This window comes from Dermochelys coriacea, chromosome 10, assembly GCF_009764565.3.
Source record: "Dermochelys coriacea isolate rDerCor1 chromosome 10, rDerCor1.pri.v4, whole genome shotgun sequence".
Classification (NCBI taxonomy): Eukaryota; Metazoa; Chordata; order Testudines; family Dermochelyidae; genus Dermochelys; species Dermochelys coriacea.
This window is the reverse complement of record NC_050077.1, coordinates 36,308,010-36,330,538: the sequence shown is the minus strand read 5'-3', so window position 1 is coordinate 36,330,538 and position 22,529 is coordinate 36,308,010. Positions and strand designations below refer to the sequence as shown.

General features: G+C 49.8%; 1 protein-coding gene across 5 annotated transcripts in view; it reads left to right on the top strand.

Moving 5' to 3' along the window:
* Positions 1 to 22,529, top strand: part of ABCA3 (ATP binding cassette subfamily A member 3) — an 87,900-nt gene that overhangs the window by 25,259 nt on the left and 40,112 nt on the right. For all 5 annotated transcript variants that reach the window (XM_038419074.2, XM_043493609.1, XM_043493611.1 and 2 more), the window contains 7 exons: positions 8,453 to 8,714; positions 10,482 to 10,609; positions 11,173 to 11,338; positions 15,216 to 15,475; positions 16,949 to 17,065; positions 18,095 to 18,215; positions 21,119 to 21,292. In XM_038419074.2, coding sequence (XP_038275002.1) covers positions 8,453 to 8,714; positions 10,482 to 10,609; positions 11,173 to 11,338; positions 15,216 to 15,475; positions 16,949 to 17,065; positions 18,095 to 18,215; positions 21,119 to 21,292 — 1,228 coding nt within the window. The remainder of the gene's footprint in view (positions 1 to 8,452; positions 8,715 to 10,481; positions 10,610 to 11,172; positions 11,339 to 15,215; positions 15,476 to 16,948; positions 17,066 to 18,094; positions 18,216 to 21,118; positions 21,293 to 22,529) is intronic.

Genomic DNA, 22,529 nt, shown 5'->3' with positions numbered 1-22,529 from the left:
ATAAGGTGGGTAGAAAGCTGGCTAGATTGTCGGGCTCAACGGGTAGTGATCAATGGCTCCATGTCTAGTTGGCAGCCGGTGTCAAGTGGAGTGCCCCAGGGGTCGGTCCTGGGGCCCGTTTTGTTCAATATCTTCATAAATGATCTGGAGGATGGTGTGGATTGCACTCTCAGCAAATTTGCGGATGATACTAAACTGGGAGGAGTGGTAGATACGCTGGAGGGGAGGGATAGGATACAGAAGGACCTAGACAAATTGGAGGATTGGGCCAAAAGAAATCTAATGAGGTTCAATAAGGATAAGTGCAGGGTCCTGCACTTAGGATGGAAGAATCCAATGCACCGCTACAGACTAGGGACCGAATGGCTCGGCAGCAGTTCTGCGGAAAAGGACCTAGGGGTGACAGTGGACGAGAAGCTGGATATGAGTCAGCAGTGTGCCCTTGTTGCCAAGAAGGCCAATGGCATTTTGGGATGTATAAGTAGGGGCATAGCGAGCAGATCGAGGGACGTGATCGTTCCCCTCTATTCGACACTGGTGAGGCCTCATCTGGAGTACTGTGTCCAGTTTTGGGCCCCACACTACAGGAAGGATGTGGATAAATTGGAAAGAGTACAACGAAGGGCAACGAAAATGATTAGGGGTCTAGAGCACATGACTTATGAGGAGAGGCTGAGGGAGCTGGGATTGTTTAGTCTGCAGAAGAGAAGAATGAGGGGGGATTTGATAGCTGCTTTCAACTACCTGAAAGGGGGTTTCAAAGAGGATGGCTCTAGACTGTTCTCAATGGTAGCAGATGACAGAACGAGGAGTAATGGTCTCAAGTTGCAATGGGGGAGGTTTAGATTGGATATTAGGAAAAACTTTTTCACTAAGAGGGTGGTGAAACACTGGAATGCGTTACCTAGGGAGGTGGTAGAATCTCCTTCCTTAGAGGTTTTTAAGGTCAGGCTTGACAAAGCCCTGGCTGGGATGATTTAACTGGGACTTGGTCCTGCTTTGAGCAGGGGGTTGGACTAGATGACCTTCTGGGGTCCCTTCCAACCCTGATATTCTATGATTCTATGATCAGATTTCTTTTGGCCCAATCCTCTCATTTGTCTAGGTCCCTCTGTATCCTATCCCTACCCTCTAGCGTATCTACCTCTCCTCCCAGTTTAGTGTCATCTGTAAACTTGCTGAGGGTGCAATCCACACCATCCTCAGATCATTAATGAAGATATTGAACAAAACCGGCCCGAGGACCGACCCCTGTGGCACTCCACTTGATGCCAGCTGCCAACTAGACATGGAACCATTGATCACTACCCAACAATCTAGCCAGCTTTCTATCCACCTTATAGTCCATTCATCCAGCCCATATTTCTTTAACTTACTGGCAAGAATACTGTGGGAGACCGTGTCAAAAGCTTTGCTAAAGTCAAGGAACAACACGTCCACTACTTTCCCCTCATCCACAGAGCCAGTTATCTCGTCATAGAAAGCAATGAGATTAGTCAGGCATGACTTGCCCTTGGTGAATCCATGCTGACTCTTCCTGATCACTTTCCTCTCCTCTAAATGCTTCAGAATTGATTCCTTGAGGACCTGCTCCATGATTTTTCCAGGGATTGAGGTGAGGCTGACTGGCCTGTAGTTCCCAGGATCCTTCTTCTTCCCTTGTTTAAAGATGGGCACTACATTAGCCTTTTTCCAGTCGTCCGGGACCTCCCCCCGATTGCCATGAGTTTTAAAAGATAATGGCCTATGGCTCTGCAATTGCATCTGCCGACTCCTTTAGCACTCTTGGATGCAGCGTATCCGGCCCCATGGACTTGTGCTGGTCCAGCTTTTCTAAATAGTCCCGAACCACTTAATAAATGCTGCCTACCCTGGCCCTGAACCTTTCCTAAATAGGGAAGGAACCACCTGTGACTCCCCACCCAGACATGCAGAGGCACGGAGCCTGCCCCCGCAGTGGGGTGGAATCTGTAGCTTGTTTTTACAATTTAAAAACCATGAAACAGTTGCAGATCAGCATTACATGTTTGAAGTAATCACAAACTTACTGGTCTGTGATGAGGACTCCTAGGCACTATGGCAGTGGTCACCAACTCGTCAATCGCAATCAACTGGTCAATCCTAGAGGGTTTCCCAGTCGATCGCAATCTCCGGCGGCGCAGTGTGGCTACTGCTAAGACAGACTCCCTGCCTACCCCGGCCCTGTGCCACTCCTGGAAGCAGCCAGTGCAGCCCCAAGGGTAGGGAGCAGGGGTCTCTCTCTGCGTGTGGCTCTTCTCTGCAAGCACCGCTCCTGCAGCTCCCATTGGCCAGGAGAACTGCAGGGGCAGTGTTCACAGAGAGGAGCAGCACGCGGAGCCACGCAGCCCCCTGCCACAGGGGCGCATTGGCCCCTTCTGGGAGCCACCAGAGGTAAGTGCTGCATGGTGGGAGGCAGCACTCCAACCCCTATCCCTGAGCCCCATCCTAGAGCCAGCACCCTGAGCCCCCTCCCAGAGTCAGCACTCCAAACCCCTTCCTGCATCCCAGCCCTGACCCCCTTCCCAGAGCCACACTCTGCACCCCCTCCTACACCCCCAACACTCTGCTGGAGCCCCCTCCTGCACCCAAACTCCTTCCTAGAGCTTGCACCCCTCACTCCCTGCCCCAGGCTCAGTCCAGAGCCCCCTCCCACACTGCGAACCCCTCTGCCCTAGCCCAGTGAAAGTGAGTGAGGGTGGGGGAGAGCGAGCGATGGAGAGAGGGCGGGATGGAGTGAGCAGGACGGGGCTTTGGGGAAGGGACAGGGTAGATCCTGGGTTGCCCTTAGATTCAAAAAGTGATCTTGGGTGTAAAAAAAGGTTGGAGACCGCTGCACTACGGGGATGCAGCTAGTGTCTTATCCTGACTGCCTTACCACATCATGGAGGGCTGGAGCCAGCGGCCTGAATGAGGGGACTTCATTTTGTACTTGCTTCACTTTCCTAGTCTGTTGTTCTTAGTGCTGGGAGGCAGCATGATCTAGTGAATAGAGCACAGGCCTGGTTATGTAGCTTTGTACTTTGGAGGTTCCTGCAGAATGGGGGACATTGTCCTCAAAGAAAACAATCCTCGGGGGGTGGATCACGCCTGGTCCTGGGTTTGTATGTGTGTCTTGGGAGACTCAGGAAATACCTCTCTGGGCTTAGTTCCCTCTAATAGGAACCTGGCAGGCCTGGATCAGCCAAAGGGCTGTGTTTCTCCCAGTCAGGGAAAGTCGCTCTGATTGCAGAAATGAAACTTGCAAGTGATTAGCAGGCCAGTTAAAATGGCTGTTATCTGAGGGCTAGTTCTGTGTGTGGAGCTGGGTCCATGTGACTGGCTTAGCAACTAGACAATGATAACTGAGACATTGGTTGCTGCTGAGAGATGGCTGCATCTCTGTAGCCTCCTGAGCTAGCGAGCTCTGTAGTAGTGCAGTCCTGCAATTGGCAGTGTATCTTGGCTTCCGTTTATGGAGCCGGATGATGATTTTCGACAAGGTCCAGAAGGCAGTTAGAAGGTCAATACAATGATGATGCCCTGGGAGGCAGCCTGCCTGCCTGCCTGCCAGGGGAATGTTGTAAAACTATCAGACAATCACAACGCTGACTCTGAGCATGGCCTCTGAAACACTCCTCCATCATGCAGGGCCAGATCATACTGGGTGTAACTCTAGGGGCAGCAGTAGGTTTACCCCAGGATTGAATCTGGCCCATGACATGTCAGTTATTTCATTGATTCCCAAACCCCATAGGGACAGAAATAGGCAGGCTGATGGCTGGTAAATGCCAAAATGAGGCAGCTGCCCCAGGTAGATGTGTGTGGGGGCGAGGGCAGCTTGTCCGCTCACACAGGGGAATCAAACATGGGCCAGTGCATTAGCAGCAGTGGGTGGATGCCAAGGGCATCAGGCAGGATTAGCTGTGCTGCCAGTCCCCCAAATGCTACCCCCTTTCAGAGATTCACATGCCAGGTGAGCCCCCCTCTGTCTAAGAATCAGTATTTCCATGGATGCTTGGGGTCTGGAAGCCCATCCTGGCCAGGTGCCCCACTGTTTTGGGATATGCTCCGGGCAGCTGGCCCCAGCAGGACCTAGACATCCAGTTTGCGGCCCTCTCCTTATTTCCTCCACCCTGGGGGCCCCTGAATTGCTCACAGGCCTCAGCCCTCTTCTGGCCTTGGTGCTGTCCCAGCATGGATGTCCTAGAACCTGTGTGGGCAGGGAGGTTCTACCTTCCATGGGGGCTCATCAGCCTCTGGTGAGACAGGCGTGCTGGAATGGACTCCCCACCCCTTCTGCCCAGAGCAGGCCATGCTCCTCCAGCCAGGCAGCAGTGGCTGGAGCTGGAGCAGGGGACTCTGCTAGGGAGAGGAATTCTTTCTTTATCAACAGTATTTTGAAGAAACAACAAATAATTCATAGCCGTCAGGTCCTCGCACCCCCCCCTCCCTCCCAGTAACCACCTTCCCCTCCCCAGGGGTGTGCATCACAGTGTGGGAAGGAAGCATGGTCTTTTCAGCTCTGGAGTGGGACACCTGGGCTCAATTCCTGGCTCTGCCACAGACTTCCCTGTGTGACCTTGGTCAAGTCACTTAATGTCTTGTCTCCCCATCTGAAGAACGGGGTGATCCTTCCCCACTGTGAGGATAAAATCCTTTAATGTTTGTGAGGTGCTGAAGGTAGTATGGGGATGGGAGGTAAGGGGGATAATCTCCTGTGGGGGCTGCCTTGCTACATTCACTCCTGTTTGTTTTCCTTCCTACAATGGCAGATTCCTCCTGGGCCTATAACAATCTATGAAAGGTGGAGGGAGGGGAATACAAACACACACCCATGAAGAAAGTATCAAGGTTCAACTCCAGTGCATCGATCCTTTCAACAGGGATAGCGAAATGCATCAGTATGAATCTTCTGACAGGAAAACCAAACCCTATTCTGTCCTTGGGTTTAAATTGCAATCCTTCCTAATGCGATTCAATATACTTGTGGGCCAAATTAACTGACTGTTGGAAGCAGTTACACAAATTGCGCACCAGTTTGGAGATGATCTAACAGCTTGGTGGCTGCTCCAGGTGATGTTCAGGGGTGGGGCTGGGGCACCTGAACAAGCAGTTGCCTGACCACAAATTGAGGAATAATACCTTCCTTCTGTCTCTGGATCTCAAAGCATTTCACAAACCTTTATTAAGCCTCCCCTTACCCCAGTGAAGTACATAAATAATACCAAACTCTTCTATAGCACTTTTCATCAGTAGATCTCCAAGTGTTTTATAAAGGGGGAAACTGAGGCACAGGGAAGTGAAGTAATTTGCTCAAGGTCAGCCAGGTGACAGATATAGGACTAGAACCCAGGTGTCCTGAGTCCCAGTGCTCTATCCCTGAGGCCATACTCCTCTGAGATGTTCTGCTAATTTTATCCATGTGCAGATGGAGGCAAAGTGACTTGCATGAAGTTCCATAGCAATGTAACGTTTCAGAGTAGCAGCCGTGTTAGTCTGTATTCGCAAAAAGAAAAGGAGTACTTGTGGCACCTTAGAGACTAACAAATTTATTAGAGCATAAGCTTTCGTGAGCTACAGCTCACTTCATCGGATGCCATGTAGTGGCACAGCAGGGAATAGAACCTGTGAAGTCCTGACTCCCTGTCTTCTAAGCACTGTAAGACACAACACAATGTAATGATGCTGTGCACCGTCACCTCCTTTGTGCCCTTCCTCCCCCTCCCCTTCAGTATATCCTAAATGCTGCTGCCAAGATTCTTATCCCCCTCCCCCGATCATCTCATTCCTACAGTCTCTTCCTTCACCCCCTTCTCAGGTCTCGTCTGCACTAGAAAATTAGATCGACCCAGCTGCATCACTCGGGGTGTGAAAAATCCACATCCGTGAGCGCTGGAGTTCAGCTGAACTAAGTTGCTGTGTCGACAGCACTAGCTACCACCTTCTGGTGAGCCCCTCCAGTTGCTGAAGAACTACAGTGGTGGTCGTGTTTTATGTGTAAATGTAGTCTCAGATACCTTTATTGGCTTCCATTCTCCTTCGTGTTCAAGACTCGGCACAACTATTCCCTCCTGTTCCTATCTTTACATCAACTCTTCTTCTCCTCCTCCTCCTTAGACTTGCTGTTCCTTTACCCATTCCCAGCTTCACTTCTCCTTTCCCGCTGCTCCTCATGCTTAAAGCAGCATCTCTATTGGGGGCCTGAGCCAAAGCCCATTGAATGATTCTCACTGACTTCAATTGGCCTGGGATGAAGGCCTTAATGAGGTGATATGGTCTGGTGGATTGAGAGTGGAACTGGGCCTGTGGGCCAAGAACTCTACATTTAATTCAGCTCTGTCACTGATTTACTGAGTGACCTTGGGCAAGTCACTTAATCACTCTGTGCCTCAGTTTCCCTATCTATAAAATGAGGGTGATGTTACTTTGCTGCCTCCTGGGATGGCTGTAGAGGGTAACATTTGTATGGTCTTGGGAATCATAAAGTGATAGACAAAGTAAGTACAAGTATTAACACTTGCCAATGGGGCATTCTATGTACTCGGGGAAACTTTGTGGCTGGAATAACACCCTACTTGGCTTGTTATGTATTGTGCTTTACTGCCTTGTGCCTCCAGACTATAAACTCTTTGGGTATGACTTCACTTAAGGTTTTAATGCCAGTGTACTTATTAGTTATCATGTTTGAACATTCTACACGAGGGGTAGCCAACCTGTGGCTCCGGAGCTGCATGCAGCTCTTCAGAAGTTAATATGCAGCTCCTTGTATAGGTGCTGACTCTGGGGCTGGAGCTGCAGGTGCCAACTTTCCACTGCTCAACCCCAGGCCCTGCCCACACTCCACTCCTTAGCCCAAGACCCCCTCCCCTGAGCCTGCTGCACCCTTGCTCCTCCCCACTCCATTCCAGAGCCTCCTGTACACTGTGAAACAGCTGATTGCAGCAGGCAGGAAGGAGTGGGAGGTGTGGGCAGGAGGTGCTGGGGGTGGGGTCAGGGGTAGGCTGATGGGGCTGCTGATCTATTACTGTGGCTCTTTGGCAATGTACATTGGTAAATTCTGGCTTCTTCTCAGACTCAGGTTGGCCAGCCGTGTTCTACATGCTTCTGTTCCAGGACGAAGCCCTAGGTTTACCACAAACCTTTGTGGCCAGGGATGTGGAGTGTCTAGACTAGCACATTCACATGTGTTAACTCGAGTTAAATGTCAGCTTGGTTAACTTGATATTAAAACTCCAGTGTAGGCAAACTTCTGAGGCAGAGGCTTTGGACTTGGGCGCATTCTCCCTACTGTATGGGGTGCATGCCACACCTCTAGTTCTATGTAAAAACGTTGTTGCTTCTAGGGTTGGAGTGATTGACAGCTAAGTGGCCTTAACCATTATAGATGTGGTGCGATTGGCTGTCATGCTTGGAGTAGTGTTATACTATAAACTGTCCAATATTTACATTAAAACCAAACAAGAGGTGACTTTGCAGATGTACTGTCAGATTCCAGTGCTGCTGAATAGCCCCACAGCTGGGCATGCGCTGTGCTGGTCAGATTCCCACTATCCTTGATGCCCTGCTGTAATCTGCAGCTACTCCACTTTGTGCTGTGAACCTGTCAGATCTCATCATCTAATCGGACTCAGTGCTTTGATGTATAGTGGCCTCCAGGGAATTGCTGAGGAGCTGCAAGAAGTGGTTGTTGGAGGTGCTCCTTCCCCCTGCGTCAGAGCTGACCTGCTTATAAAGACCTCTTTTTGCTGGAGGAGGAGAATTAACCTTATTATGCTCTGACTTAACTCCAGCTCCGCTTGCCCCATTCATCTCCTTTTTTCCATTTGAATGCATTATTGTTCTTCACTCTCAGCCCTAAGCTATTGGGTAATGCTGCTGTCGTTCACCCCAGTGGTAATAAATCACCAAGCATCCCTTTCCATCCTTGCAAGAATGCTGTGGCATAATTTGATGTCTGTGAAGTGCCCAGAGATGGCCAGGAGAGCCATGTATTTCCTGTTAATTTCTTGCATGCAATTGCCCTTACTAGGAAGGGTTATCTGTGCACAAGAGGTAAAGAGGGTGGGGAATGACATGTCGTGAGTTGAGTACTCCTGCAGCCATCGGGCTTTACATCAAAACCTTGCTAGGATGCAAACTGGCTTGATTTGCTATTAACTCCCCAGACCTTTTTGGCTTGTTCACCCTGTGCTTTATGCCACAAAACCCCGGTGACAAGATCTTGGAGGCCGGGATTGTCTCTTCCCTTTGCCTGTACAGCATCTAGCACAATTGGATCTTGGGGTCCCTCTGCCAATGCAGTGCAAATAATGGTCATCACTTTTGCCTTTGGCTATGACTACAGTGACTCACTATGTGTAGTACTGGCGTATGTAAGCAGTAATTTCCCTCCCAGTGCTAAATTGATCCCCTGCCTCCCAATCTAACTGGTTTTCCCTCATTTCTCCTGCAGAAGCGACAGATTTTGGTAACTGTCATAGAAATGTGCTTGCCGTTGCTGTTTGCCGCAATCCTCATTGCGCTCCGCAACAGAGTGCATTCGATCAGCCACCCCAATGCCACCATCTACCCCAGCCAATCAGTGGACGAGCTGCCATGGTTTTTCCGTCACTGGAAGCTCAACCCCTGGGAGCTAGCTTACATCCCCTCCAACAGCACTGCTGTGAAGAGCATCGCGGAGGCTGTGGAAAAGGCGTTGCACATCAATATCAAAGGTTAGAATGGGCTGAGGGTTCCTGGAGGGGAGGAAGGTCTTTCAAGTGTAGAAACTGGTGTGTACATGTGTGCAGGCACACATTTCATATGGCCTTATGCAGAAAAGCACTTAAGCATGTTCGCTTTGCTGAAGAGAGATGGGTTTATCCTAATTGCTTTTAAAGCTAAGCACATGCATAAGTGCTTTGCTGAATTGGGATCTGTGGTGAGGCTGTTTTAAGTGGAAGCAGCTTCCGAAGGAAATGGAAATTTCTCTAAGTTAAACATTTCTAGTGTCCAGAGTTCAAAATCCAGTGCAGGCATCAGGTGACAGTGATGTGGCTGGCTTCATCTTAAGAGCTGAGACTTCTGCTATTGCAATTAAAGTAGTCACTTAAAAACCAGACTTCTGTCTGGAAGTTTTCACCTCCTGTCAAAGTAGTACCTGAGAGAGACTAACAGAAGGAGATTAGAAAAACTAGCAATCTCCTTTATGCTGCTTGTTTATTTTGTGCATTTGACAGCGCTTTGTCTAGTCAGTTTCTCTGGTTTCCTTCTATGATAGAGAGAACCAGCTGAAAACATTTTCTGTAGGAAAATGCTGAATCAGCTAAATGGAAATGTTTTGCGGGAACATTTCACTTTTGTCAAAATTTTCAATGGGAAATTATGGAACTGCTTCATTTTCACTCCTGTGTTCTGTTGTGACATGTTCTGACCTTATCGGAATATTTTGTTGTGATTTTGAGTGTTTCTGAAATATTTTGGAAGTTTCATTTTGTGGAACATTTTCTTTTCAATTTGGCAAACAAGTGAATGTTGGAATTTCCCACGGAAAGGAAATTGCCTTTTCCATCAGCTCTAATGATCTGTATCTCCCTGTAGTTTGCACAGGTCTTTCACTCAGCACTGGAAAGAAAAACCCTTAAAAATAGGGAAATGGGGTTTTGCAACCATAGGAATTGTCAGGGAGATTCAAGACTAGATCCCGAAATAGATTTTTAACTCACTTTTCATATTGCTTAGGCTTCCAAGTTTGTAGCATCCCTTTAATAGCATAAACTCGGTGGGATCAGTACCAGATCTTCCACCTTAGCCAGCATTTGATTTTGTTCTGGTTTTGAGTTAGTTTAGTGCCAGTAAAAGGTGCCAGATTCCACCCAGGCGAGTGAAGTTCTCTGGATAGCTACACACTAGCTACAGCTTGGCAGCAGCAATGCTAAGTTCCTCACTCCCTACCCAGGCTGAGCCTTGTTGGAGGGAGCCCCTCTAGCCCTAGAAGAGCTGTCTCAGACCAGAATCGCATTGTCATGTGATGGGTTTGGTGAGCTTGCTCTGGGGAGGGTCTTGACATTGTAGGCCACAAAAGGAGGGGTGGAGTTGGTAGAACCGTTGGTAGGCCTTGCCTAAGAAGAGTTTGTCTGGCTGGGTTTTCTTATGCATGAACCAAACTCTCCCGTTGTTTTTTTCTTTAAGTATTTGGGGGCAGCGGGAGCTTCCTTTCTTGTGACAGGAGAAGAACATAACCCCTAGGTACCAGGAGCTGGCACTTCAGGCATGGGTGGGGATGGGGCATCATACTGGGAGCTGCCTTCAAGGGGGAGACGGAGCCAATGTCTCTGATCAAAGCAGAGCTCTGATGAAATCGTCCTGCCACCCACCATGCTCCCCATGCAGCCTGTTAAGACTGAAACTCAAAAGCCCTTGGCTTGGAAACATCCCAGTGCTCATAGCCGCGGAGCCCACCCCCATAGGCAGCTCACTGTGTGGATTTCCCTCCTCTGCAGCTCAAGGGTTCCCTTCGGAGAGGGAGTTTGAGGACTATGTGAAGTTTGATAACCGCTCGGGTAATGTGCTGGCCGCCCTCGTTTTCAAACACTGCTTCAATCAGAGCAAGGACCCCTTGCCGCTGCAGGTAAGTGAATCTGCAGGCCAGGCCCTTTCAGAAGTGAGCGTCCTCCCCTGTCACAAAGGCCAGCGCTCCTCGGAGCTGTGTGGTGACCCCCACAGCTGCCCCAACGTGACATGAGAGAGAGGATGTCCTGGTTACAATGTTACGGTGCACCGAGCGGCTCACACTTCCGTGTTTGGCTAGCTCCAGAAGCCATGAGCACAGAGAACTTCATGAGCACTTCCTAGTGCCACGGGTGGCAGAGGAGAGTACCGAGGTTACCATAGTGATGGGGGCCATCAAAGTACCCAGATACCTATATGAAAGACAGCACCTCCCCGGCCCAGTGCTAAATGCAGGATGGGGGGGACTGGTATCCTTTCACCTGTCCAGGCCAGAGACAACAGGCATGTAGTGATGCTTTTGGAGGAAGACCCCCTCACAATGGTCTTTTGGGGTGCTCCGAGCTGCACCTCCCTTTTCTCCTCACTGGTGCGCTGTGTCGTGCTCTGATTCTCCATTGCCTCCTCCACAATCCCCTAATTTTTTTCTGACTCCAATGCCCTCCTCGTTCTGTTGCCTTGTAGGTTAATTATCAGCTGCGCTTCAAATACAGCCCTAGGAATGCCCCCCAGAACGAGCAGACAGGCCTGAACCCCAACCTCGACCGTGACTGGCACACCAGCTATCTGTTCCCACTTTTCCAGTTACCGGGCCCCAGAGAAGCCAAGTTCCCTGATGGAGGGACTCCAGGTGAGCAGGATCTCTCTGGGGTTCATAGATTCCAAGGCCAGAAGGGACCATTGTGATCATCTAGGCTGACCTCCTGCACAGCATGGGCAAACACTTGCCCAAAAAGAATTTCCAGAGCAGAGTTTTTAGCTTCCCATCTTCATTTAAAAACTGTCAGTGCTGGAGAATCCACCACAACCCTTGGTAAATTGCTCCAGTGGTTAATTACCCTCATTGTTAACAATTTAGAGCTTATTTCCTGTCTGAATTTGTCTAGCTTCAACTTCCAGCCATTGAATCATGTTATAGCTTTTTCTGTTAGACTGAAGCACGTATTATCAAATATTTGTTCCCCATATAGACACTTAGAGACTGTGATCAAGTCACCCCTTAACCTTCTCTTTGTTAAGCTAGACTCAAGGGCTTCATCTATCACTATAGGGCAGGTTTTCTAATCCTTTAATCATTCTCATGGCTCTTCTCTGACCCCTCACCAATTTATTAAAATCCTTCTGGAACTGTGGGCCCAGAACTGGACACAGGATTCCAGCAGTGGTCGCACCAGCGCCATATACAGAGGTAAAATAACCTCTCTCCTCCTACTGGAAATTCCCCTGTTTATGGATCCCAGGATGGCATTAGCCTGTTTCTCCACAGCATCGCACTGGGTGCTCATGTTTCGCTGATTATCCATCATGACCCCCAAATCTTTTTCATAGTCCCTGCTTCCAGGGATAGTTCCCCGTCCTGTGCATGTGGCCTACGTTCATTGTTCCTGTATGTATACGCTCACATTTAATTATATTAAAATGCACATTGTTTGCTTGAGCCCAGTTTACCAAGTGATCCAGATTGCTGGACCCCACTAGAGAAACACTTGTTTAATTTCCCCATTTACAGTTACATTTTGCGACCTGCCAGCCAGCCAGTCTTCGATCTATATAAGTGTGCCATATTAATTTTATATCTGTCTAGTTTTTAATCAAAATGTCATGCAGTAATAAGTCAAATGCCTTACAGAAGTCTATTACGTCAACACTACTACCACCTTTATCAACCAAACTTGTAATCTCCTAAAAAAGTCAAGTTAATTTAACAGGAACTGTTTTTTTATAAATGCATATTAATTGGCACTAATTACATTATCCTCCTTTAATTCTTTATTAATCAGGTCCTGTATCTTTCACTCCATTATCTTTCCTCAGGTTGATGTCAGACTGACAGGCCCATGGTTAGCTGGGTTGTCCCGTTTATCTTTTTTAAGTCCTGGCACAATAGCTTTTTTGCAATCTTCTGGAACTTTCTCTGTGTTCCAAGACTAAGGCCTTGCCTGCACTGGCAGTTAACAGTGCTGCAACTTTCTCGCTCAAAGAGTTGGCCCCCAGGCAAGATACTGAAAAGCCTTTACTTTTTGCTACCCTTGTGGTTTTGGCTGCAAGAGGCAGCATGGAAATCAGAGAGGAGCAAATGTAGCCAAGCTAGGGATGCTGACCTTGCCCAGAGATGGGAGCTGGGCTGAATTGCTGCACACATCGCAATTTGGTTCTGGGCAGAGGCATGGCTCCCCCCAGTTCCATAGGGAAAGCGTGGACCGTTATTGCGCGGACTGCCAGAAGAGTTGCTGACCTCTCCACTTTAAGTCAGTTGTGGAGTTAAACCACTGAAACAACACGGAGAGACAATCACAGACAAGGCTGTGATTCTCTTTCAACATACATCGTACTAGGGAGGGGCACATACCTCTGTAGGTACAAGACATGGCAGGTACAGTGGTGTAGCAAGGGGGAAACAGAAATGGAACGAGCACATTGAAGCCATTGTGCTGAGCAGCACAGCACAGCATATCTGGTCAACCCCTTGTCTCAGAAATCACCTGTGTATATCAGAGGCCCAAATCTCCTCCTACCAGGTCTGAGCCAGAGAATAAGGGAATGTCTGCATCCAGCTGCTTGTCTGCCAGCGCATGATGATCACTGGCGGCACATTTGCCAGGTGATTCCAGTTTACTGGAGCAGAGGTATTGAAAAGGCATGAGGTATTTGAGGCTACTTGGGTTATTTTAGAGAGGACAGACTCGCTGGCTTGCAGACTATTGTACCACAAAGTATAAAACAAAACGTCTACTAAAGTTAGACATTTTTAAATCAGCAGGCCCAGATAACTTGCATCCAAGAGTTTTAAAAGAACTGGCCAAGGAGCTCACTGGACCATTAATGTTGATGATCAGTAAGGGCTACAGCTACAGCAGCGCTTTGATGTGCCATGTGTGGTTGCGGTGCAGTCCTGGGAGAATTCAGTATCCCCAGCTTGGCTACATTTCCTCCTCTCTGATTTCTATGCTGCCTCTTGCAGCTAAAACCACAAGGGTAGCGAAAAGTAAATGCTTTCCAGTATCTTGCCTGGGGGCCAACTCTCTCTGGGCTGTGCAGAGGCACGTCGAGAGCAGATATGAAATGCTGTTAGCTGGAGCTGCGTGAAAGCTGATTTTCGGAGCAGTCCTTCTTCCCCTGAAATCACTAGCCAGGCTGAGTTGGGGCACTCTCCTTCCGCAAGGCCGTGGCATCTGTCCCTGCAAGTGGGGCAGAGAATGTGGGTGTAGCTTCCTATAGAGCCCATCAGTGCCATTCCTTAAAGGCTCTGTGTGTGTGTGTGTGTGTGTGTGTTTTTGCACTGATAACTCTTCAGCAAACTAACGGTTTGTATATTACTTGGGCACTGTGAGCTCCACAGCACGGAGTGGCTGCATGTCCATTGACACATTATGCTTCATAAGGAGGCAGCGTTCTCCAGACAGGGTTCCAATTAGCATCAATTAGTCCCTCTACCAGCCAGTTTCACCTCAGTGATCCTTTTGTTTCCATTGGGCAGCGGCAGAAACTGCATGGGATTTATCTCTACCTCTTTGCTGTCCTTCATCCTGCAGAGCCTGTCTAAGATGCTCACGTTTCCCATCGCTGCAGTAGCTGAGCGTCTGGCAATCTTTAATGTATTTTTCCTGTGAGGCAGGACAGTGCTATTATCCCCATTTTGTACAGATGGGGAATGGAGGCCTGGAGAAGTGTAGTGGTGGTCAGGGTCATGCAGGGTGAGGAATCAAATCTGGGTCTCCTGAGTCTCCGACTAGTGCCCTGAGGTCAACAGAAAACCTTTAAGATCGAAAGAAGTAAAATCTCAGCTGGGGGTGTGGGCTCTGGGGTGGGGCTGGGGAGGAGGAATTTGGGGAATAGGAGGGTGCTCTAGGCTGGTTCGGAGGGTGGGAGGGGGATCAGGGCTGGGACAGGGGACTGGGGCATGGGAAGGGGTGCAGGCTTGGGGTGGGACTGGGGATGAGGGGTTTGGGGTGCAGGAGGATGCTCCGGGCTTGGAGCGAGGGTTCGGAGGGCAGGAGGGGGATCAGAGCAGGGGACTGGGTCTCAGGGGAAGGCTCCGTGTGGAGCGGCCCCCGACCCTGCTTCCCAGCTGGAGCACTGGAGGGGGGCCATGCTGCGGCTTCCGGGAGCTGCACCCGACCCTGATCCCTGGCTGGAGCACTGGAGCAGGGCCATGCGGCTGCTTCCACAAGCTGTGTGGAGCGGCTCCCTACCCTGCTCCCCAGCTGGAGTGCCAGAGCAGGGCAAGCCCTGCTGTCCAGCGGGAGCTCAAGGGCTAGCTTAAAACAGCTGGCTGGCCATAGTTTGCCCACCCCTGGTTTAGAGTGTAAGCTCTTTGGGGCAGGTTGTGTGTTTGTACAGCACCTAAAACCATCAGGTCCTGTTCCATGTCTGGGCGCCCAGTCATTATGCTAATACAAATAATACAGTACGCACCCATTTGCCAGCAGGAAGCATTCACCTCTTGGGGCAGCCGGCTGCCCCATTCCTGCAGTGCCTCTCACTTGTCATCCTGTGCTTTCTCCCAGGTTACATCCGGGAAGGGTTCTTGGCCGTGCAGCATGCTGTGGACAGAGCTATCATGCAATACCATGCTAACACCTCTACTACCCGCCTGCTGGAGGGGGTCACTGTGGCCGTTCGGCGCTTCCCCTACCCACCATACGTCAATGACCTCTTCCTCCTGGCCATCCAGAACCAGCTGCCCCTGCTGCTCATGCTGAGCTTCACCTATACCTCGCTCAACATCGTCCGTGCCATTGTGCATGAGAAGGAGAAAAAGTTGAAGGTAAACGCCTGGCAGGTGGCCAGGGCACTGGTGGTTTCCTGGCAGGCTGAGCTACTGCTGCGGAAGTGACACCGTGCGCTATTGCCAAAGCGTTCTAGTCTGGGGGAGATCAGGACCGTGGCTTCCAAGACAGAATGGCGCTTGAGTGGTCACCTGCTGTTCCCCTGCGGTGGGAGGGGAGTGTATTGGGAAGGTGAGCCGGCAAGGTCACTCTGCTCTGCTGGCCAGCTTGCCCCAGCAGCCTTGCTCTGCACCTTGGAGGAGGCTGGTTGTGTCTGTGCCCTTGGTAGCCAGCTGTGAGGAGAACACAAAGGGAAATGATGCTGTCCTGGGTTGTGGAGGGAAACCTGAGCACTCCACATGGGCTGGAGTCTGGTGGAACAAGGGAGAGGAGAGGGATGGGGAAGCGAGGGAGTGGGTGGAAAATGGTGTGCAAAAGGAGATGTCAAAAAATAGCCGTGGAGGAAAAACAACTAATGGCAAGAGCCTTGCTTAGCTTAATGCAGAGCAATCTCATTGGAAGGATTAAAAAGCCTGTGATCAGTTCGGTCTCTAAGCACAGACACAGATAACTCTGCATTAACTGCTTTGCTTACCCATGCCAGATACATTCTAAAGCTTTTAAGCTGCTGAATTGTAAACAAAATCCCACTCTTGCTAGGAAAGTTGAGGGCAGGAAAAGGGGGTTTGTGGAGGGCTAGTGAATTCCGGGGAGGAAGGTAGCTGATCCTGCTGCAGGAATTCAGCTCTGCTGCCTTGCCTGTAGCTTTGTCTGCTTGGCGATGCTCTTAGATCTGCTGGCAGTGGCAGGCGGATTGCTGTCTTGCATCTGAGTCTGATGCCTAAAGTGTGGTTTTGGGGGAGATGGAAACAGTTGTGAGTTCTGGTGGCTCGGGGGCATAGTGGGGTTTGTTATGAGGGGGGTGGTTCTTTAAGCGTCTGGGTACAATGCATTGTTTCATATCAAGAGACTGGTGTCTAGGCAACCATGAGCTCAGGTAACTCAGTCACTAGAGCATCAGATTGTTACTCTGAGGGTCCAGGGTTCAGTTCCTCTTTGGTTGGTGAGATTTTTCCTGGGTTGTGTAGGAGGTCAGACCAGATAATTGTAATGGTCCCTTCTGGCCTTATCCTCTATGCAAATGGGTTTGGGTCTCCACCCGGTGCTCCAGGGGAACCTTACTCTTCTTGCCACCCCAGCGTGACCCCTGTGTCATCCAGAGTCACTGGTGGTGGTTGTTCAGAGACAGGCTAGGATTTAAAATAGAACTGCCCATGGGTGACAGCTGCACGGTGCTTTCCCACATTGGGCCTGGTTCTAGCACTTGGTGCCCGGTTCTCATCAGCCACCTTTTTCTGTCCCACTATGGAAAATCCGATCATGTTGCTCTCAGCAGGCAGCTGTCTGCCTGCCTGCCAGCGGCTGGCTGCCACGGCACAGGGTAATGCGCAGCTTGTGTTGGCCTCCCACAGGAGTACATGCGAATGATGGGCCTCAGTAACTGGCTGCACTGGAGCGCCTGGTTCCTCATGTTCTTCCTCTTCCTCCTGGTGTCCATCTTCTTCGTCACGGTGCTTTTCTGTGTCAAGGTGAGTGTCCTGGCTCAGGCTTCCAAGGTTTACGTCAGAACCACCCTGGGGATGGCATTGAGGGAGCTGATGGCTTTCTTGCATGAACAGACATCTTCAGGTGGCTTTAGATTGCAGGGGGAGGGCGCTGTCCTAGGCCCTTAGACTCAAAGATGCTGCTGAATTATATTTCCCCACCGCTCTCCACTCTTTCGATCCAGGCAGCTTTTCTCTTCATTATCCCAAACCAGGGGGAAAGGGGCAGCTGTGGGGTAAGACTTCGAAGTCAATATTGCTGGTAAGGGGGGTGCGTGCCCCTTCTCGGAATGGGGAAGTTCATTTTGCTACTCCAGGTTGGGCCTTTGCTGCACTCGATTTTGTAAATGTTTGTTTGAATCCCCCTCTGCAGACACCATAGCTTGCTTTTCACACAGCCTGTGGAACTTCTTGCCACAGGGTATCATTGAGGCCAAGAGCTTAGCAGGATTCAGAAAGGGATAGGACGTTCATATGGTTAGCAGGAACATCTGATTTATTAAAGGATTAAATCACGCAAGGTTTTTGAAGTGATCTAAACCCTCCTGCTTCAGGCTGTATGCAGCCTTAGCCAATAGGAGGGAACTTCCCTCATGGGCAGGTTATTCCAGAACTGCTGGGGAAGGGTTTCCCGTCCCTTCCACTGGAGCAGCTGGTGCTGGCCAGTCAGAAACAGGGTGCTGTACTGGAGGGACCACGGGTCTGATCCAGTCTGGCCATTCCAGTGGTTTGCCTACAGTAGCCCTTGAAGTGTTTGGGGGCATAAAGACCACTTTTTGTTAGAGCCTGGCCTGCATTAGGATAATCACAGCTTATAATTCACGCTCAGTGCAGTGGTACAGACTGTAGGGTAGAAAGCTCTTTGGTATCTTTATCACAGTTTCTTTATCTCTCTTGACCACTGGGCCCATTCTGTGCCTCCATCTGCACCATGAGGATTGCAGGTCCCAGTTCCCAGGCGAGATGCTGTGTCCGTGTGGGTAACAGTACTCATGGCCTGGATTTTGTTTGTAGGTAAGCCAGCAGGGGGCGGTACTCACCAACAGTGACCCAACCCTCGTGTTCACCTTCCTGGTGGTCTTCTCCATCTCCTCCATCTCCTTCAGCTTCATGGTCAGCACCTTCTTCTCCAGAGGTGAGCCCATACTGTTAACCTTTCATGCTGTTTGTCAGAGAGGCTGCTTTGGCTCTGGAACCTGGACACCCATATAGAAATGGCACCGTATCCTCTCCCCGTGTGGATCCTAGCTGACGACTTTACTAAGATCTTCCCATTAGCCCAGCAGAGCCAGCCCAGCTCTGGGAGAGTCACCTAGAGTCTGATCTGCCTTGAGAATGATCAACAGAATGATATACCAAGTGGCAATCGATTAAACCTTGGAAGACGCAGGGAGCTACATAGGTGTCACTAAAGGGTTTTGTCCTGCGGAACCTTTATTAACAGTGGGGATGTGTGCGAAGGAAAGAGCCCAGCTTGACTCTCAGATCCCATGGACCTTGCAGAGCCAACTTGTTATTTACAAACAGAGCAGATTTGCTGTAGGAACCACTGAGAGCCAATAAATACAGAGCCCCGCAGCTCCATCTTTGCAGTTTCTCTTCAACATGTGGTGGAAGGGGCAGGGGCTGGAGTAGTTTCGACAGCACTCATGAGCACTGATTGTTCTTTGGGGCTAAATATCACAGTGTTGGGCTAGCTCCTCTGAATGCCCCTCGCTGTGTGGGCACTTTGTGGGGAAACAAGGCGTGACATGCCCCTCTTCCCCCAACGAAGGGCTGTTGGTTGCTTGTGAGTGGGCAGGGGATTTGACTAGAATTCCTGGCTTCTTCCTGGTATCCTCCCGAATGGAACTTGGGTGGCCACCGGCTAGTGACTAAAGGAATGAAATCTTGCCTCTAACCTAGTGCCTCCAGCTTTGGAAGGCAGCAAGCTGTATTTGTGTGGGACTGTTGTGGCCCATGCTTTACAGAGAGTTTGATACTCTACCAGGGGAGCCATCTGAAGGTTTGATTGTTGTGGGACCTTTGCACAGTTGTCCATTTGGCACTGGGCATTAAGTGCGAGCACGCTGGGACAGAGGGATGAGTAGTGTGCCGTAAAACCAGCAGAGCAGGTGCATTCCTCCATGCCAATAACTGCAATGGAAATACCTGCTGGTCTCACTTGTCCATTGTTTGGTCTCCTAATGGCTCTTATTCCTGCTGTACAGGGAACAATCCAAGTGGGAAGGTGACCTCTAGCCAGGCTAGAGAAGCTGTTGCTCTGGATTTTTGTGCTGGGTGAAGAAGGCAGGCAAATATTCCATCAGCCCCTCCAGCAATTTTCCACAGGAGACCCAAGGAGCAGTTTGTTCTGAAACATCCCAGTAGGGGAAGCTCCTCCCTATGGGGTCTGTGTCAGTGTCGTGGCTTGTAAACCTCCCTCTTTCGAATGGGAAGGGTCTATATGTTGAATTGCTGATGCTCCTCCCACCTGGTAAGTGCAGGACTCATCCTGTGGAGGAAGGATTTGGTCTCTTCTGTCTCCTGATGTGACTTACAAAACCAAGCCTGCTGTCCTCCGCAGATGTGCACTGAGCAGTGGCTTCAGTTTGGGAGGCCGCAGGTATCCTTGGCTGCCGCACTCTGTATGGTAGGATGCTGGGAAAGGCTCCAAAACATGTTCCCATTACTGGTAGGCTGTGCATGTGGCATGCAGTCTCTTGGGCTGACTGGTTTGATGCTCTGTAAGGGCTGTCAGTGCACATCCCCTTTCACCACTGTTATTAAAAGCTGTGGTGCACGGGAAGCTTGTATACCAAACCTTTCCAAACTGGGCCAGCACATGCCTTAAGATCTCCCAGATCCTGCTGAAACGGCATGGTGTAGTCCGATAGTCATGATCTGGAGGATGGTGTGGCTTGCACCCTCAGCAAGTTTGCAGATGACACTAAGCTGGGAGGAGTGATAGGCTACAGAGGGACCTAGACAAATTGGAGGATTGGGCCAAAAGAAATGTGATGAGGTTCAACAAGGACAAGTGCAGAGTCCTGCACTTAGGACCGAAGAATCCCATGCACCGCTACAGGCTGGGGACCGACTGGCTAAGCGGTAGTTCTGCAGAAAAGGTTCTGGTGATTACAGTGGATGAGAAGCTGGATACGAGTGAGCAGTGTGCCCTTGTTGCCAAGAAGGCCAACAGCCTATTGGGCTGCATTAATAGGATCATTGCCAGCAGATTGAGGGAAGTGATTATTCCCCTCTGTTCGGCACTGGTCAGGCCACATCTGGAGTATTGCGTCCAGTTTTGGTCCCCCCGCTACAGCAGGGATGTGGACAAATGGGAGAGAGTCCAGCGGAGAGCAACGAAAATGATCAGGGAGCTGAGGCACATGACTTATGAGGAGAGGCTGAGGGAACTGGGCTTGTTTAGTCTGCAGAAGAGAAGAGTGAGGGGGGATTTGATAGCAGCCTTCAACTACCTGAGGGGGGGTTCCAAAGAGGATGGAGCTCGGCTGTTCTCAGTGCTGGGAGATGACGGAACAAGAAGCAATGGTCTTAAGTTGCAGTGGGGGAGGTCTAGGTTGGCTATTAGGAAACAGTATTTCACTAGGAGGATGGTGAAGCACTGGAATGGGTTACCGAGGGAGGTGGTGGAATCTCCTTCCTTAGAGGTTTTTAAGGCCTGGCTTGACATAGCCCTGGCTGGGATGATTTAGTTGGGGTTGGTCCTGCTTTGAGCAGGGGGTTGGACTAGATGACCTCCTGAGGTCCCTTCCTACCCTGATCTTCTGTGATAGTTAGTGCAGGGAGGTTGGGAGACTCTCCTCTAGTCCCAGCTCAGCCTCTGACCTACTGCGTGGCCTGGGCCAATCATTCAATCGCTCGAGTGCCTGTTTCCCCATCGTCGTCATGGAGATAACACCCGCCTTTGCCAAGTACTTAAATCTACTTGGATGGAAGCTCTAGAGAAGTGTGCAGTGTCTATATCCATTTGTGTTTGTCACCACACTGTTGAAAGTTTGTTTTCTTTTTTTCCCCCCTTCTCTGCACTTGCAGCAAATGTGGCAGCTGCCGCTGGGGGTTTCCTTTACTTTTTCTCCTATATCCCCTACTTCTTTATTTCACCTCGCTACGACCTGATGTCCCACAGTCAGAAGCTGTCATCGTGCCTCATCTCCAATGTTGCCATGGCCATGGGGGCACAGCTGATAGGCATGTTTGAAGGAAAAGGTGAGTGATTTTTCTCTCTCTCCCTGCTGTTGTAATATGCAGGCCCAGCTGGGGAAGCCAAGCACGGGAAGTCAGCCTGGAGACTTGCACTGAGCTCTAGAGTTCCAGGATTGGGGATGTAAGCACTTTGATGCCAGACTGAAAAATCAGGCTCTAATCTGGCCTCCTTTTTTGAACCTTGAGACTTGATACTGATCCTGTACCATTGAAGGAGTCTTGCCATTGGCATAAGTGAGAGCGGGAGTCAGTCCTTGGCTTGCTAATCCAAAGGAGGGGATCTGTCAATGCACACACTTACTGGCTTCGAGGTTCTGGATAACTTACACCTCTCTGGAGGAGCTGCCTTCAGTTTGTTGGAAGCACCTCATGTCCAAATTGGATCTGGCCGGCAAAGCTAGGATTCTTCAGTGGTTTTTCTTTGGTTAATTACCAAGTTATTACTACTCTGTGGAATGTAATTTCTGACGTTAATTGCATCCAGATCATCTTTCCCCTGCTAATTTCCATGTTAATAAGCAATCTGTCTCTTTGCGAATTGATGAAACTAAGCGGGAGATAGAGACACGGGTAATATTTTTAGGGGAGAAGACACAAATCTCTCTCCTTGGTACAGTGTCAGAAGGTGCAAAAGAGGGTGGATGGTTTGTGATCAAGGGCCCCATTTGGGAATCAGGAGATCTGAGTTCAGCTCCTGTCACTTACCCTTTCTGTGCCTCGGTTCCCCATCTGTGACATGGGGATTGACTGTACATTCGTACCTGGCAAGGGTGCCATGGGCTATAATTTCTAATGTATGAGAGGTGCTTAGACACTACAGTGGAGGCCATGTGGGAGCCCAGATGGGAAATGGTGCAGACTGACGTGAAGATTACACTAATCCAAGTGGTATTTGGCAGGGATGCTGTTCAAAGCACTCCTAAGGGAACACAAGGGGTTTTACAAGTATGTTAGGCAGACCAAATGGTACATGTCTTAAGTGTGGACACGGCCCTGAGGCTGGGTGGACTGGTCTACACTAGCACTGAATGTTTTCTTTGCCAGCTCGGGGGTCCTGTTCTGGAATAATGTTTTTAGCAATGATTTGATTCCTAATGCAGGTGGAGTTTTTGAAGCCATACTCGGGGGTGGGAATAGAACAAATCTGCTGAGAACAAGGTTATGTAGTAACTTAGCCAACACATTTTTGCAGATCTTTGTAAATTTAAATCACACGATAAGTTACAGGCATGTGCTAAAC